This window comes from Eleutherodactylus coqui, chromosome 8 (assembly GCF_035609145.1).
Source record: "Eleutherodactylus coqui strain aEleCoq1 chromosome 8, aEleCoq1.hap1, whole genome shotgun sequence".
Taxonomy (NCBI): Eukaryota; Metazoa; Chordata; class Amphibia; order Anura; family Eleutherodactylidae; genus Eleutherodactylus; species Eleutherodactylus coqui.
Window position 1 is genome coordinate 88,736,903 of NC_089844.1, and position 18,401 is coordinate 88,755,303.

Sequence of the window (18,401 nt, forward strand, 5' to 3'; positions counted from 1 at the left end):
ATAATGACCCATACTTTTCCCCAATAGTAATAAGTAGCCATACTGTCCTCCTGTAGTAAATAAGGAGCCATACTGCCCCTCTGTAGTAATAAATAGCCACAATGTCTCCCTGTAGTGATAAAAAGCCAAAATTCCCCTTTTAGTATTACCTATTCTGCCCCTTTTTGTAGCCATACTGTGTCTCCATGTTAAAATAATAAAGTCAATCATCTTCCCCATGTTGGCATTACACCTTCTGTCCACCGCCAGGGCATCTTCTGACCCACATCCTGTAGAACGACTAAAACTTTCTGACAGCGAGGGTGATCAAGGAGTGGAACAGGTTGCCACGGGAGGTGGGGAGTTCTTCATCAATGGAAGTGTTCAAACAGAGGCTGGACAGACGTCTGTCTGGGATGATTTAGTGAATCCGGCACTAAGCAGGGGGTTGGACCAGATGACCCTGCAGGTCCCTTTCAATTTTACCATTCTATGATCCTACAACAGCGGCGACACAATGACATCATCACACCACCTACATCACATATAAGGCACTGGGCATCGGAGCAAGGAACCTAGTGGGACTTCCAGCCATAGTGCAGCTTTAAACTCTGCCATAGAGGATCATTTCCATGCAGCCCGCTGATCCCAGGCAGGAAGTGGCTCTATGAAATTGCTGTTCCCCTGCAGTACGGAGGGAGCACCACCTGAAGCAGAGTACTCAATTTGCCTCATAGATGTGGCGTCCCTATGAGCAGGCCACTTCTATTTGAACTTTAATTTACTTTTCTTAAATTTAAATGTCAATGAGCTTTCAACAAACTTTGCATAAATCAATTGTACAGGTGATTAAGAATAATAATGAGATATTTTTCTATATATCAATATAAAATGCTTCTTTCTGATTTATTAGGCTCCTATTCTCCTTCCATCTCCTACCCTAAATTGTTCACTCCCTAAAAAACTTCTAAGACCCATCTTGATAGAGAAAATGCACTATGATCTCACTGGGGGATCAGGTTACATGCAACCTATAGAAGTCTATGAAGAAGCGAGGAGGAGATGAATAAGAGAGAAACAAAGAAATACACATAGGCATGCTGCTGAAGCTAATAGTGAGTGTTTTACTGTCTAACAGACACTGGAAGTACAAATCAAACAGCGGAGTACAAATAATTCCCTAGGGTAACACGGTGAAGAGCAGTAACAAAAGGTAATATACTAACCTGATGGTGATATGCTGTGCCTTGATAAATAGCCTATGCTGCAGCCTCCAGTCCATCTAGATCCTCTGGTCAATGGAACATAATCAATATGAGATGACAGGTACGCTTTAAGTAATTAAATTTGACTAATACCCCTTTTACACAGGACGATTCTCATTTAAATGAGTGCACAAGCAACTGACTTCCGTTTTTTTTGGCAAATTTTAGAAAATTGTTGCGTGTAAATGGGCCTTAAGGTATTGTACTGAACATGTATCAGTCAATTATTTGAGGTGTTGATTATTATCATGGAACATAGAAGGATCACAGAAGCAATGAAAATTAAATAGAACTGACAACAAATAATTAAAAAGAATAGAACATTTAAGTAAAAAATAAATAAAAATTATCTATATAGCCAAAAATACCAATACTGCAACTCCACCACCCACTAAAACTTCAACTCTACCTACTATAGTTATGGATTAATACACCCCACTCACATAATTAGACCTAATTAATGACTGGTATGTATTTGTGATTTTCTTCTTACATTTTTTGTATTTTCCTCTAATATAAACTACATTTTTGTGGTCAATAGCCCAACCGCAGTAGGATAAATTATATCTTGTACCAAAAGTTTACTGTGACCGGTTGGATAATTGGCTTTACAAATATGAAGCCCTTGCCTACTGACGTTCCTGGAAGGATTAGCACAACAAAATAACCAGTGTGAATTATAAGCGGGTGGCTCACCATTAATGTGACTAGCAGTGGTCACTTGCTAGGGATTAAAGATTAAGAACAATCGGTCCCGCTGTTTACAATGAAAGAACAAAGAGCCATTCTTGTAAGAATAGAAAATCTCTCATGGTCAGAAGGCTGTATAATAATTACTGGCTGCTTTAGACAAAAGCTCGATTGGGCTACGTCTTCCCCTTATAAGAAAGGCAAATGTGTCCACTATTACTCATAGGAAGTTCTACGAGTGGAGGACAACTCTGCGAGAGAGAAATATCACCCAACGTATAAGGGACCTCATAATGTCATTGAGCTGTTGTAGTTTTAACCTTGATCTCTCAACAGAAGAGCATTAATTCTTACAACAAGACAGTCGTCTCCAGAACCATTTACTGCTTTGGTTTTTTTTTCTGCTGGGATTTACAATTGTCTTTAAGACGTTGATCATGGCGGAAGAAGCTCAGGCACCTGAATGTAAGGAGAATGAAAATCCTGAGATAACTCCAGTGCAAATTATCGATGTTATAGATAATGTGGATATGTCCAGCACATGTGAAACAAGCCAATGTGATTCAATGCTTACAAGTGGAGGTCCTGATATTATCCTCGAAGACAAAACTGTTGCACCAGCTGTGGTTCTAAACGACAAGAATGAAGAAGGTAGAGTGCTCTGGTTGAAATGAATGTGTTCTTTAGGCTTCCTTATGTCAAATCTATTTTTTTCCCCACCCCAAGCATATTCCCAACATTTCCATAAGCTATGATGGGCTTGTTGTATGACAAAAGAGTGGGTGGTATGTGTTGATGTCGTTGACTTTGAGATTTTTGACCTTATATACATTGTGCAGTAAGAAAGATGGAGGCATCATTATTATTTTAACATATTGTAACTTAAAACTTTTGTAACTTTTTGTATTGTAACAGACAACTTTACTTCAAAAAAGTAGATTTCTTCTGCACTAATTTGAGCGGGTCATATGCTAAGTTTAGATGATACTAATCTGAACTGTTATTCAGACTATAACCCACACAAGGGGCAGGACAACCTCTCTTAGTGCCCGAGGAAGGGTTTTTATGGAATGTTAAAAGCCATTAAATTTGTTGCAAATCTGAAAAACTGTTCCATCCATCTAAGGCCGTGTTCACATCAGCGTTCAGGTTGTCATTTTTCTGCCCCATCTTAAAAGCAGAAAAACTGAAAAAAAAGGAAAAACGCACCCTGTTAAATCCTCATTGATTTTAATGGATCTTTTTCTTCTGAGTTGAATTCCGTTCCGCTTGGTTTCTATCGTTTTAATGGCAAAAAAGACTGATCTGTAGGACTTCTTTCTTTCTAGAGTAACAGAAACTAAATGGAACAAATCGTTCTGTTTTTTGGTAACATTGCTGTCCCGATTATGCTTTTGTGTAACGGATCCATTTAGGTAAAACTATGTATGTGTAGTTGTAAAGTAGAACTACATTTTAAATAAAACAAAAAAAAATAACCTGTTGAAAGCTGATCTAATGGATATCTAGATGATGGAAATAGAAAGTAACTATATGTTTTTTTATGGGTCTATTTAATGGATTTGACAAAAAGCACAATATGTTTGCTTCAGTTCGCATCAGTTAGGGTGGTTTCACATTTGCCTTGAGGGTTCCGGTTTCCTTGCTTTGTTCAGAGAGCAGGAAAGAGAATTCCCTGGCCAGACGGCTCTGATTTATGATGGAATCGAAAAGCGCCAAATGGATCCCATTGACTATAATGGGTTTCTTTAGGTTTTCGCTCAGCAGCCTGGCATTTTACCGGAAGAATAAGCACTACATGCAATGCTTTTTCTTCCGGTATTTTGTGGCAGATCTGCGATAGAACCTTCGACCAGAGGTCCCAGCGCAGATATGGAATTATCCATAAATATCAGTTTTATGCTTTCAAAAAGAAAATAAGACAGAGGCATTAATAATGGTGACACCCCCACACTGATGTGAACCTATACTAAGGCTGCTTTCAGACGCACATATTTTAGCACTGTATCTGTTCGGTGTTTTGCAGACTGTAATTCAGAGCTAATGTGAATCTATGTATCAATTTAAATGGCGGTATTTTTAAAAACACCTATTTTCTTGCATATTTTTTGCTGTGTTGCTACTATTTTCTATTGGGCAAATATTGATCAAAGAAGACTTGTTCACAATGCAAGTACATTGCGCTGAAAAATGCGCAATTGCGCATATGCCCGTGTGTTAGCCACCCGAACTGGGGTTATTTCTGCTGCAGGTGTATGGATTTCTGTATGCCCCATTCAGATAGATGTATTGGACATCTATAAACCAAACAGACAAACGTGGGCACCACAATATTCAAAATTGGGTGCTTCTATTTTGTCAAAATAGCAATGTATAATGGCGAAAAAAGCAAAAACGAGCAACAGAAACCACGTAATCTTGTAGATATGATACCTTTAATGGCTAACACAAACACATGGTGTTAATGAGAGCTTCTGAACCAACGCAGGGTCCTTCTTAAGGCTTAAATGAAATAGATCTGAAGAGGCATGCATATTTATACACACTTATGACACACATACTTATGACAAGGCACAGACATGGATGTGAATAATTTGCACTTAAAAGAATACCACAACGGAAAAGAAATACAAACATCTTTAAATAGTTACTGATAAGGGAGTGAAGGTTTTATGGTTCCTGAATTAAGGCCCATTTACACGGGACGTCGGGCAAACGATGCTGGCACGTACTCGCTCCTGTGCTGCTGAACAAGAGCGAGTATCGCTGGCTCACTCAGCAGGGGCCAGGGCAGCCAGAGGAGATTTCTCTTCTCACTCTCCACCACCCCTCTCCATTCACTTACACAGCGGACATTCAGTATTGGACAGCTGCTGTTTACACTGAAAAGTCATTGTTCAGGATTCTATGCAGCTTAAACAATCAATGATGAGCTGAACGATTACCATTCAGCGTAAGCAGCAGCCGTTCAGTACTGAATAGCCGCTGTGTTAAGTGAATGGAGAGGGGCGGGGGAAGGCAAGGAGAGAAATTTCTTCCACTCTGTCAGAGAGCCAGCGATACTCGCTCTTGTGTAACAGCACGGGAGCGAGTATATGTGGGGATGAGTGTCAGGCATCATTTGCCCGTCAGTCATCCTGTGTAAAAAAGGCTTTAGTATTGGGAGGTTCACCAGGCCAGTAGTGTTATCGGTTTAGATTTCTCAAACTTCCCATTCACGCATGAATCCTTGTTAAGAATTTAGCTCTCTATTGAAAGTGTCAAAAGTTGTTATACATTTATATTCCTAAATTCTTCTGTGGCTCTGTGACTTGAAATTGCCATGATAAACTGGAGAGTGACTTTCTGGTCTCCTGCTCTAGCAAACCACTGGCCTTCTTCTGCTACATTGATGACATCATAATCACCTGGACCAACACTGAACAAGAACTAATAAAATTCCATTAAAGAGATTTAATGCATTCCACCCCACCATAAACCTGACATTAAGCTTGTATACCGAAATCAAGTTTTTGGACATCAACATAAAAATTTCAAACAACTCAATACATACATCCCTATGCCGCAAACCGATTGATCGGCCAACATACCTCAGAGAGAACAGCTTCCATCCTAAACACATCAAAAGGTCAATTGTTTACAGCCAGGCTATCAGATATAACCGGATCTGTTCCAACCCAACAGACAGAGAGGAGTATCTATGCCATCTTGAAAGGACATTTTTAAATTACAGCTACCATCCCACCTCAATTGATGACCAAATAACCAGAACCACCAGGATACCCAGAAATCAACTACTCCAATACACAGCGAAGGAAGAAAATGACTGTGTACCTGTAATAGTGACCTACAATTCACAGCTAGAGGTACTAAGGAAAACCACAAAGAAACTTAATCATATCCTACACAAGGATGACGTCTGAAAATCATATTCCTCCCCTTCTGTGTTACAGGCAACCCCACAATCTTACGAACTTTATAATCAGGAGCACATTGCCCCGTGAGACACACAAAAAAACTTATCGCTGTAATGTAAGGATCTGCAAGACCTGCTCACATATACTGACTGCGGACAGGATACAGATCCCAACACACAGCAGGACTATAATATACTGGGGACATTCAAATGCTCCACGTCTGATGTTGTGTACCTGATCCTGTGCAGTAAATGTTCGGTTGGGGGCCATTATGTTGGAGAAACAGGACAAAAACGTAAAGCAAGTATGAGGTCTTATTGTCGCATAATTAAACAGAGAAAGACAGAATTACCTGTGGTGGAGCACTTTTCAAGTCATGGATACGATATAGAAGATATGAAAGTTATGATACTGAAAGGCAATTTCAAGTCACAAAGCCATAGAGGAATTTGGGAATATAAATTTATAACAACTTTTGACACTTTCAATAGAGTACTAAACTCTTCACGGGAATTCATGCGTGACTGGGAAGTATAAAAAATCTATAGCAGAGATAACACTGCTGGCCTGGTGACCCCCTAACATTAATTCAGGGACCATAAAACCTTCAGTGATCATTGAAAGATGTTTGCATTTCTGTTGTAGTGTTCTTTTAAGTGCAAATTATTCACATCCATGTCTGTATCTTGTCATAAGTAGGTGTTTATAAATATACATGCCTCTTCGGACCTATTTCATTTAAGCCTGAAGGAGAACCCTACGTTGGTTCAAAAGCTTGCATTAACATCATTTATTTTTGTTAGCCATTAAAAGGTATCATATCAACAAGATTACATGGTTTCTCTTACTGAGAACAATCCTATTTTGCCCTACTGGCTAACATGGTACCAAACTTTTTTCATTATATTTTATTAACAAACATACTATAAAGCTATGATAAATTATGAAGAGAAGACTAAAACTGCCAACACACTGCAGGGTAGATAAACCTGTGCAATGAAAAATAATGTAACAAATTATAGGCAAAAAATAATAATATAAAAGTTAGTCCCCCAAATATAAAACAGCATATATCTGTTACAGCTATGACAGGGCCGCAGTATACCGGCTGTGAGACGAAAACTGACTGGCAGTAATAGGTCAGTCTGAGCCACTTTCTGACACTTTTGAGGTTATACCTTTGTTATCCCCTTGGGGTCCTCTGTCATCGATAAAGGGTAATTGCAGTCATATGTTGAAATTGGCATAGGTGGTTTGTATTTTCCTAGACTGGCCAATCTTTTTGAGAGGAGGTTTACATATATCAATCCCTGCTCTCACTAGTTACTGATCTCTTATGGGTAAAGTTGATCTAGTCCTTTTTCCCTTAGTGCTACCCTCCGGATCAAGCTAAGTAGTTGATGTATTGATTTATATCTTAGTTTTGTTTCTGCCATTGCTCCTACTGCCATTAGCTATTTCAACCTAGGGAAATTGCAGGTGTCCCCTAGGTTCTGGAGTGGGGCCGTCCCTATCAGGGCGATCACTCCACTTTAGACAGGGGTTTTCCTTCTTCAGGCTGTTAGGGCTATGTTTCCCCTTTCCCTCCTTGTTTGTGTTATGGTGGTGTTTTTGGTGTTCACATGGGACTTGCAGGTCTTTCATTTGTCCTGTGTGAACATTGCCTTACATCTGTGCTGGCATGGTGTGTAAATGCTAAGCATGGATGTAACTATATCCGATAAATAAATAGATAAGTGTCAAAAAATATATATTTAGAAATTAACTTTTGCTATTTACTTTTGTAGCCATACTGTGTCTCCATAGTATAATAATGAAGTCAATCATCTTCCCCATGTTGTCATTACACCTTCTCTCCACGGCCACCATTAAAAATCCTAAGAATGAGAGAATCAATATAATCATAGAAATAGAACCCAAAATATAGTAAATAAAAATAAAGTGCTAATACCAACAAATACATAAATAACCAAAAAGTTTAGTAGCAGAATATGACATCCAATATAAAGAATATAAACCATTACCAAATCACATGATAAGGGTTAGGGATGCTACCAGGGAGAAAAAAAATAATAAGTATAACCAAAATAAAAAAATAAAAAATTGCACAGGGATAGAATTTATTTGACGAGCAGAACATTTCTAACTCAACGTTCTCTCACTCAGCACAACTTCTCCTTTCCCTTTAGAGTCACCGCCAGTTCACACACAACGGCCATTGGATGCCTCGGACACTTGACTCTTTGCTGGTAGAAATTCATGGTTCTTCCCTGCATTTCCACTTGTCTCTCTTGTACTTGGGGTTCCAAATTTACACCAAGAGTTCATAGAATGACACTTGCATTCTTTCTCTTGTTCAACTCTGCTGAGCCTTGCCTTGGTTTGTCAGCTATCCTCCGATTGCTCACACAGAACGCTGACTCTCTTACAGTCTTATGTACGGGAGCACTTATCACTGGTAATTTCTCTGCACATGGCTTTGGTTTTGCTTCCCTTCAAAGCAGCTTGTCTCTTGTTATCTAAGCCTCTGCCCTATGTCCGCATGGGTATTCACACACCAGGACCTGCCTGTAGCAACTCTTTGGAGTACTCACCAACTTACACACGCTGGCATATCTCGCCATTTATTGGAGTACTATGATTCCTCTTCGCTCGGCTCTCAATCTTTCTTCACCTCTTCTTCTTACTCAAGAGTATCATCTTCATTCTTCAGCTCGTCGTAACTCTCATACATTTTTCTTCATCTGTGCAGCCACATTAAATGCTTGTTTTGTGCTGCCTCAATTTCCCTAGGTGGCTACGTTGTTCCAAGGTGGCACCCATCTTGTCTGCTTATGTATGCCACACGAAGGGGGGTTCTGAGGGCTTATCCTAATTTACATCTTCTAATGGGCTTGGATCTTCTGGGTGGTTTCACACTAGCTACATCATCAGGTGAATGGGATCCCCCTTCTCCTACAGAGACTGTCATCCTCTCCCTTTGCTGTGTTGGTGACAGGACACAGAGCTTAAAAAAGAAATAGCCGTCAGCATGCATGGATGGGAATCGCACAAAGACTTTTATTGCCCCATCACAAAGACAGCGACGTTTCGGACGTAGTGGCCTTCCTCAAGCTAGAGGAAGGCCACTACGGCCGAAACGTCGCTGTTTTTGTGATGGGGCAATAAAAGTCTTTGTGCTATTCACATCCATGCATGCTGCCGGCTATTTCTCTTATTGGATTATCACATGGAATCTGTCTGGTTTGTACTCCGGCCTGGCTTTGCATTTTACCAGCCTGACCCTGAAGTGGGATTATCTGAAGTGCTGCTAGTGGAACTTTTGCGTATTCCAGGACACAGAGCTTATGGGTCGGCCCCTCTCACAGTCTTACATCTATATCAGCTTTAAGATCCGTTCATATCTGCATTGGGGACTTCGTTCAGAATCCGTCATTTTTAATGGGACAATAAAACAGCACTGCCTGCACTTCTTATTTTTCCCATCAAAATGATGGATACCTCCATAACATCCAATGAGCACCATTGCAAGTCAGTTGGGTTGGTTGCATGCCACTGATGTCTGTCATGTGACAGATCTGTCACGACATTCTGGCTTTTATTATTACCTAAAGCCACACAGCTGATGTGAGCTGAACCTGCAACAATACATGGGGCCAAACAGCAGAACAAAGACCCTTTTTAAACATGTGGGACACTATTTTAACTGTGATTCATTGTAGTCAGACGGCTCTCCATATCTAAACTTCCTGGACCCCTGTGAATGTAATGTACAGGGGTGCAGGCAGAGGGCTCCCTGATTTTTTTGATCAATGACAGCCCAGTGGACACAGAGCTGCCCTAATCCCTGAGCCAAGAGTGACAGGCTGAGCTCCATGAGCAAGGTTATGGCCCCCTTGTCTTCTTGGGTAGGCAGTTGGGATTCTAAGGCCTCATGACTGAGTTCCAGCCATACTGATTCAGCTGAGGGCCAGGACTTGAAGTAGGCCCAAATGGTGGCTGTGGCCCGGGAAGCTCTGGGGGTAGTTCACATAATTGATGGAAGTCAATTGCCGAATATATAACAGGCTTATTAATTGTGGAACAAAGGGAATGCAACTCAGTATCTGGTAATCCAGGGTAACTCAAAGATCTATGTAAACTGTTATTATTCAAAGTCCTTGCCTGGTTAACCAGGAGTTAACTCACTTGAGGCTTCTTAATATGGGTTTGCAGTAATCAAATAGGAGGGAACAGTGTCAGATTGTGTAAGGACACACTCCATTGACAAGAGGAATAGTTATGTAAGAGGGTGTCCCGATGCGGTTTCAGCATGGAAACAGAGTTTGTTATGTAACTGACTGGTGCCCCACCAAGAGGTATTAAGGACTGTAAATCACAAACCCCCCATTGTACGGACTAATGGGGCAGCGCACCTGAACTCTGCATAGGCCATGAAGTAAAAGTCCAACGGATAGCTAAGGAAGGCACGTTTCCCTTAATCTGAGGGCGATCACTGCTAAGGACTTCAACCATCTCGCTAGCAGTATGTAGCTTGTGTCCTATAAACTGTCACATTGTTGGCTAACGGCCTCATTGTTAAAGATACCTAGTTTCCGGGAATTAAAGACTTAACTGTGACATTAAAGTTATGGCCATACCGGCCATTTTGCTTGTCGACCCATTATCCTGTTTGGATAAAGGTTCTTCTCATTCAAGATGTCGAGTAATAAGTACACCGTGTATCCCAGACATGGTCTGATCTGCCCGCTACTCCTTCAACTCCCCCAGTGGATATAGGTATGGGTCTACCCCAACCACCACCTCAGTCATCCCCTTCAGTTACACTCAGTTGTCAATTTGTTCATACAATCCCAGAAGGAGTAGCATAGGAACAACACAATGAGAGTTCTAAAAATTACTCCAGAATGTTTGCTTCACGGGTAATGAAACAATCCTATTTAACACATTACCGGAAACTAGCGACCTCACTCATGTTCACTATATACCTTTTTTTTTCCAGAGCAAAGAGAAGAACATAGTATAATTTTGGAAAAAGGTCCAGATGTCTTGGATAATCATGGAATAGGAATTGAAGAAAACAATGAAGGAAGTTGTCCAACAAGAGTAGGTAGGTTCATTGATGGCAGCTTATCGCAAATATCATTGGAGTTCACCCTTGAAGCCACTTTAAGGTGATCACAATAAACATAAAGAACTATATGTAGATTCAGGAGGATCACCATTATGCAGCAGCAGTAGCACCAGGGGTGTGTGACCCCCAGCTCCTGGTGCCAGCAATTGCCAAATTTAGCCATTGAAACAATATAGGTCAGAAGCGACGCTCCAGTGGTATAGTGGGAAAGCAGAAAGGGCTAATACGTATAGGGACTCACCGCAACTGAGCCGGTCCTTAGATTAAGGCACCGGTCAGTTTATTGATCCACGTGAGCCTCTTGAGTTGAAATGTGGTTATTACCAGGTCAACAGTCTTAAGACATCCCAGGCGGAGAGCGGCAGAAGACAATAACTCCAAACATATGTTTAAGGAGGAAGAAATTTGCAATCAGAACAAAATAAAAATACTTCAGCGCTCCATTGAACTGTAACGGTAAAAGTCAAGATCTTACTTGTTTGGGGGTGCCCGATCTCCTGGCACCCCTCACCTCCAAGGAAGCAGAAAACCCAGTAGAGAGTAGCGTGTTCTTTTTAGGTAAAAATTTAATATATTTTAAAACAAATTAATAATGCGACGCGTTTCGGCTTATGCTAAGCCTTCCTCAAGCATGCCAGCCACTCCGCTGTCTGAGCATCTCTGGCGCACACACACTGGCTTTAGCCAGCAGATGGCACCGTTGTATAACGGCAAAAAGAGAAAGCCTTTTAGGAAACCCTGGATCCAAAATTGGATTGGAAAGGATTAAAAGAAAAGAAAATATATTTTTTTAATTGGCTGCCCTGGAGCTGGTCCATGAAAGGAGCCGCCCTAGGCACTGATCTTCCAGTGCCTAGGGGTAAATACGGCCCTGAGAGAGCTTCATATTCTCACTGCTCTTACAGCAAAGAATCACCATCTGTGGTCATGGTGAAACCTTCTTTCCTCCAGACATGGAGGATGTCCCCTTGTCATTGTTACAAACCTAGATGTAAAAGCATAATTAGACAGGTATTTTAATGTTGATTCATACTTTGCATTTGCAAATTATTAGCACATGAACACCATTGCACGGGATTTGATCACCTCTATGCCATTTTTACCCACCTAAACAATTCTAAGTTTCTTTGTACTGTAATTCACCCTTTCTTATAATTACTTTAGTCGCCTTTCACATTCCATGTGTAGTCTGACAACTGATTTATATATAGGAAAACTATACCCATGACATGTTTTCTCTGCCTTGGCAGCAGCTACCTGACACTGGTTACTTAAATGAAGTCTACTATCCGTCAGGATCCTCAAGTAGCATATAGGGTCATTTTTAGACAATGTTATCTATTGTGACCCAAGAGCTCCAAGCAACAACTCTTCTTTTCTATCGGTGGAACATGTCTGCTGTCTATGTACATATGTAGCAAAGTTTAACTTGACTACATCACACTGTCTTACCTTAAGTCATTGAAATGTTATTGGTGTTACCATTTCCTCATAGGATAGATGACAAAAGTCTGATCGTGGAGGTTAGTGATAAGCGATTAGGCTGGCTGCTGATTGGCTGCACACTAACCTCTGTATCTGGTATTATGGAGAATTCAATTCTCCGGCAAATTTTGCCAAAATCATGTCAGACTCACCCAATTTAATTTAGCTAAAATTGGGACAATTTTATTGCCACTGAGACCTCCACCGATCCTGAGAACATAGGTCCTGAGTCACTCACTTTTGTCCCTCTGGGCTTGCTGCACCCACTCACTGTGATGTCAGATTGAATGAAGCTGTGGTTGTGCATTCATTTCAGTGCGACTAACGGAACTAGCTGAGTACAAGCGCTTTCCATCATGAGTGGAGTGGTATTGTATATGAGTGACCACTACTCCATTCAATCTCCTCACAGTGAGAAAAGGGGGACATGGGACCCCCATGCTAGAGATTAGTGGGGGTCTCGGGTGAAATCCCCACCAATCAGACTATCCTGCTCTATTACTAAATGAACTAAATAATAACTAATTATGTTCTTTATTATATCTTGCCTCTACACAGAAATAGATGCTGGCACGGCTCCACTTCCAAGTCTAGAAGACATGAGTAAAGAGAATGAAGATGGAGATAAAACTGAAACGCCAGATATATTGCTGCATCAGGAAAGCCGCCATTCAAGTGAAACTAGCACAGAAGAAGTTTTAACTGAAACAGAGGAAGAAAATACATCTATAGAAACCGACACTGAATATGGGGATGGGTTATATGATGAGCAAGACAATGGACCCCAGCAGTCCCTAGATGTCAGTGATAGCCAAGAAATAGCTGGAAGTAGACCAGACATCCCCATAAACAGCGGCTCTGGATATGATACGGTATCGTACCGCAAAATCCGGAAAGGAAACACAAAGCAGCGGATTGATGAGTTTGAATCTATGATGAATCTGTAATGTCAGTGCTACAATGCTTCATACACTTATATACCCAACATCATTAACAAATGCAAAGAAATATGTCAAATTTCTCAAGTGCCTTCACCCAGATTTGCCCCAACTTTGCCTCAGGACATCAAACGAAGACAATGGTGTTCACTGGGGCACATATGTCAATTCTTGAACTCTCCAAAGTGGTATAAAGAATAATTAGCAATAGTAACAAGCTGCATATCGATGGACACATTAAACCATTATCTAGTCTTGTCATGTATCAAAAAAGATACAAGATGGGGCCCAGACCGGCAAAGTCCCAGCTCTGGACTGTCTTCTTATCTATAGCTACTATATCGATACTCAACTTCCTCCCTCATTGCTGTATTTTCGCATCACTTGAGACTCTTGGGTATTATTCAACCACTATTCATTTAGAAAATCCTGAGTCTCATAGTTTTTTTTAACATGGACTTTTTGGCCATTTTGATATCTAGCAAGGACAATGCCCATTAACCTCATTTATATAACCGGAAATTGAATGCAGTATTTCTAACACTTGTTTTGTGGTTTATGATATTATTTCCTATTTGATTAAATGATGCAAAAAAAAAAAAAGCTAGGGAAGTTATTGCAACATGACTTTTGTATTACATCTTCTTTATATATGTGCAAAGTAGCTCTCCTGTGGGAAGAAATATCGTCTCTCTAGTGCCACCTATTGGAGGTAGCTATGTAAGTCAGTGTCCAACCCTTTAACAAACCTTCTCTGATGTGGGGCCTACAGTGCCTGGGTTGCATTAGGGTGTGCACATGGCTTTAGGCCATACCAGGAAAAAATGAGTGCGGTCACATAGATTGCACATAGTGGAAAGGGGCCTCCGATGGGTGAATACTGAATCAAGGTCCACATGTCTGATGCTTCGAACTTTAATTTAACAGTAAACTAGTAACAGTCTTCAACACTCAGTATAAGTTATAGTAGAGGTCCAAGAAGCAATCCCCCAATTTCAGAGGTCTGGAGCAGGAGGGAAGCAGACGCTGGGACCCCTTCGTTAGGTGGCTTCCACTCCAGATTCGAAGGCTGGAAAATATTGTCCCCATCAGTCCTAGATAGTGGGAACAACTGCCCTTTTTCACTGCAGTCACAAGCAGGGTATCAGGTCATGATGTGACACTATGAGTGCCTGTTACACTATCCCTTCTGTGATTGTTCCCAGCAAGAGAAACCAAGTAATCTTGTAGATATGATACTTTTTAATGGCTAACAAAAATACATGATGTTATAGCGAGCTTTCACACCTCTCAGGAGTCTTCCTCAGGCATAATGGAATAGATCCGAAGAGGCATGTATATATACAAACATACTTATGACAAGGAACAGACATGGATGTAATTAATCATAAGCCCAATGTGACGTGACGTATATCCGTTACATAGAGCATAAGTGAGGTCCAAGCATCTGCGTGTCCCTTCGTGTGACTAACTGCAACTAATCAAAATTAAAACTACAAAGTGGTTTAGAAACAGAGTCAACACTTCAATTACAACTCTTGCCCATTAGTCCGGCGTGCATCATAAAAAAAGGAATTACAGTCTGTTTCCTATCGCACTCTTGAAAACTGGGGAGGGTTCAAGGGGTTACATCTTACAGAGGGTCTAAAAGCTCGAAACAGCTGTCTGAGGATGCTTCTGTTATCCTCATTGAAAATTCTGGTTTGGCTTATATATTTTGGCCTGTTGAAGGGTCAGACATTGACTTACAGCAGTGTTTCCCAACTTCAGTCCCCAGGGACCCCCAACAGGTCATGTTTTCAGGATATCCTATAGTAAGACCACCTGTGGTAATGTCTGAGGCACCTATAATAATTACATTACCTGTGCAACACTAAGAAGATCCAGAAAACATAACCTGTTGGGGTGCCTTGAGGACCAGAGTTGGGAAACACTGATTTACAGAGTAGATTCCCCCAATAGGTGGCACCAGGGAGACAGTATGTCTTCTTTCTGCAGCAGGGCTAATTTGCATAGCCTTTTCCCCCCATGGAGCATTGTCTGGCCCATGCCAATTTGGATTTCTCCACAAGGAGTAACAATATCCTCCAGGTCCATTTCATATCTGTACATTCATAGTGAGTGTATAATCTGCTTATATTTTCTGTCTTAAATTAGAAAGATGTAGAATCAGATTATTATGCTATATAAGTAATACATTATATATTTATCTAGCACTAACATGTGCAAGCTGATTAAACAAAGTCCTCTGCAATACCTATATAGACCTGGTAAGATTATATATATACTGTATGTCTCGTCTGGAGGCTCCCTCTTACTGTATTCTGCAATTCATGCTATCAGAATAAATACCACTTCAGTATCATCTGAAAACTGTATAACATGCTGCCTCTCCCTTATGCACAGACTTGTTTTGGATCTCTTCCACTCGGTACCCTGTCATCTTGAGAACGTGCCTAAGGTTATTATGGTGTTTTGAGATAAAATTATGCAAGATAACTGGGACTCCTGTAGTTATTGTTCCAATGCATTTAAAATAAAAAAAATTGAAGCAATTTTGCAAATAGTCTTAGTTCAAAAATTTCCTATTGTGCGTCAACAGCTCCTATGCAGATCTATGCATCTCCATGGTAACAGATAATAAAGAAATTCTGTGTAGTCTGATCTAACAATCATATTGTCCTCAAGATGCAGATACATTTAAAAATAATCAAGGGCATACAGAAGGGCATAGGACAAACTTTCTTACTCATGCTGCTGCTGCATAGCATAGCCCAACTTCTGTCCCCATCTCCAGCCCTCTGACACTCATACTGAGAGCAGGAGCTGGGGGGAGGAGTCAGGAGCTGCGCTGTATCTTACAGTAGTAGGGGTAAGAAATTGTGTCCTCTGCCGGATGGAGTTTCGGCGGACAGGTGAAGCTGTGGAATGCAGGAGGCATAGAGTAGTACTTTCATTTTGAGGGGTAGAGGGGTACTATTACTTTGTAGGAAAGCAAACCAGAGACCAGCTGCTCTGTAGTTGCTCCCATGCAAGGACTGGCTGGAAACTACAACAGATGCACAATCCAGACAGACATGAAGGAACAGAGAGCATGTGCCGTTTTACATGTTTCAGGCAAGCATATTGCATCATAGACTAGCAGTATCCTATTGAGGAGTACAAAAGGCCTAAGAGGATATTATTACTGAGTGGGGAAATAAGGCATTATTGCTAAATGGGGGCACTTTTACTGTATGGGGGTCACTATAAGCCACGCTTACTGTGCTAGGACTATAGGGGGAACATAATTGGGGACAATACTACTGTGTGGGGTATCACAGGTGACATTATTACTATCTTTGGTACTATAGAAGGAGGGATTGTGTAAATGTGTACATAATGTAGGGAGGGTGATGGAAAAGCAAGGAATCAAAGGTGTCTGTGTATCAAATTCCACAGAAACATGTTGTGGCCGGGAGAAGTTGTTATGGTGGTCTGGTACAGATACAGAAGAAAAGGAAACTGTACGACTCCAGTCACAGAGCACATCACCTGTGGATAGAGCAGCACTTTTATTAATTATATAGTCTGCAAAGCACCTGTGTAGAGCTAGTATGTACCATTATATGGTCACTATATGTGCTGCTGCAGATTTACGGCTTCATGTGTCGTGACACACTGCAAAAGGGGCCCACTAAAACTTTGTTGCCCAAGGGCCCGCACAACACTAGAGTAGGCCCTTTCTGCCTGTGACATACAAGTACATGCTGCTGCACAGGCTCAGTCTGCAGCCTCTCCTGTGCCTGAGACCTGGATATGATTCTATCCAGCATGCTGCTCACAATTTAGAGCTTCTGTCCACTGCGAGTAATGCAGTGCACGCTTTCCATAGCGTTGCTATGGAAAGCGCAGCCCCCTGTCCATGAGTGGAAAATCATAGCGATTCTCCACTCGCGGGACTCGAATCGTGGCATGCCGCGATACTCCGCAGTGAGCCTATCTGTCAGATAGGCTCACCGCAGAGAACTGTCAGTTCTCTCCCCTGCTCCCCAGCGGCGAGATATCGCTAGCGATATTCTGCCTCGCTCCGTGGACAGGAGGTCTTAGAATGATCTGACATATGGAAAGTTTGCAGTGTATTACATTGGCAGCAAAATGGATGAGATTTTGACCTGCGAATTCAGATTTTTCATTTTCGCAGTATGTCAATTTATGCTGTGGAATTTCACAGCAGATTTGAACCTTAATGCATAGGCTGAAATCTGCAGCGAATCCACAGCAAAATCTGCAACAAATCTGCATATAAGGTATGTGGATGTTGCTGCAGATTTGTTGTGGATTGTATTTATGTCCCAAAAGTCACACAAAAGTAGAAAGATAGATGTTATATGAAAAAAGCATCTGAATATAAAAATCTGAGAAGAGATGACAGGAGTGGTGTATTTGCCTCATATTCCTCATAAAGTCGTCCTTCTTTTCACGCCATTAGTGTTAAAAACAATCACAGTTTTTGTTGTTTCTTTCTTCGTCCCGTTGAGCAATAACAGAGCGGCATTGATTGCAGAAGCCGGAATGAACGTATCATCTGGTAGCAGAACAGCAGCTCTTTGTACATATGTGATGCCATAAGCTGCAGGCTTACAGTATCATGTTAATGTGGATGACAGTAAAGCAAGGCATTTTTCACTTTAGGCCTAAAGTCATAGTATAATGATCTCCAATGTTCAGCTGTTGCAAAACTACAACTCCCAGTATGCCCCACTACTTCTTCTAATAGTTCTGGTCCTGTATCCCATTTATTACTATTAACAGCATTGTGACTAGGTCATCTATCTGCTGTACAGAGCAGAGTGTTAAGGCAGCAGAAATGCAGTCCTAAGCTCTCGCTCACAACCTGAAGGTTGCAAGCTCAATCCCTGCGTGGTTCAGATAGCCGGCTCAAGGTTGACTCAGCCTTCCATCCTTCCGAGGTCGATAAAATGAGTACCCAGCTTGGTGGGCGGTAATAAAT

General features: G+C 41.2%; 1 protein-coding gene across 1 annotated transcript; it reads left to right on the forward strand.

The window, feature by feature from the left end:
* The first annotated feature begins 2,225 nt into the window (after positions 1 to 2,225).
* ERMN (ermin) lies at positions 2,226 to 13,636 on the forward strand. Its single transcript, XM_066577423.1, has 3 exons — positions 2,226 to 2,585; positions 10,854 to 10,961; positions 13,029 to 13,636. The coding sequence occupies exons 1-3, from the start codon at positions 2,372 to 2,374 to the stop codon at positions 13,415 to 13,417; spliced, it is 711 nt and encodes a 236-aa protein (XP_066433520.1). The 5' UTR covers positions 2,226 to 2,371; the 3' UTR covers positions 13,418 to 13,636.
* The last annotated feature ends 4,765 nt before the right edge of the window (positions 13,637 to 18,401 follow it).

Excerpts from the sequence above, each read along its gene's own strand:
- ERMN (XM_066577423.1), top strand. The coding sequence starts at position 2,372 with ATGGCGGAAGAAGCTCAGGCACCTGAATGTAAGGAGAATGAAAATCCT. Across the intron at positions 2,586-10,853 it reads AAACGACAAGAATGAAGAAG|AGCAAAGAGAAGAACATAGT; the intron begins GTAGAGTGCTCT and ends TTTTTTTTCCAG. Across the intron at positions 10,962-13,028 it reads AAGTTGTCCAACAAGAGTAG|AAATAGATGCTGGCACGGCT; the intron begins GTAGGTTCATTG and ends GCCTCTACACAG.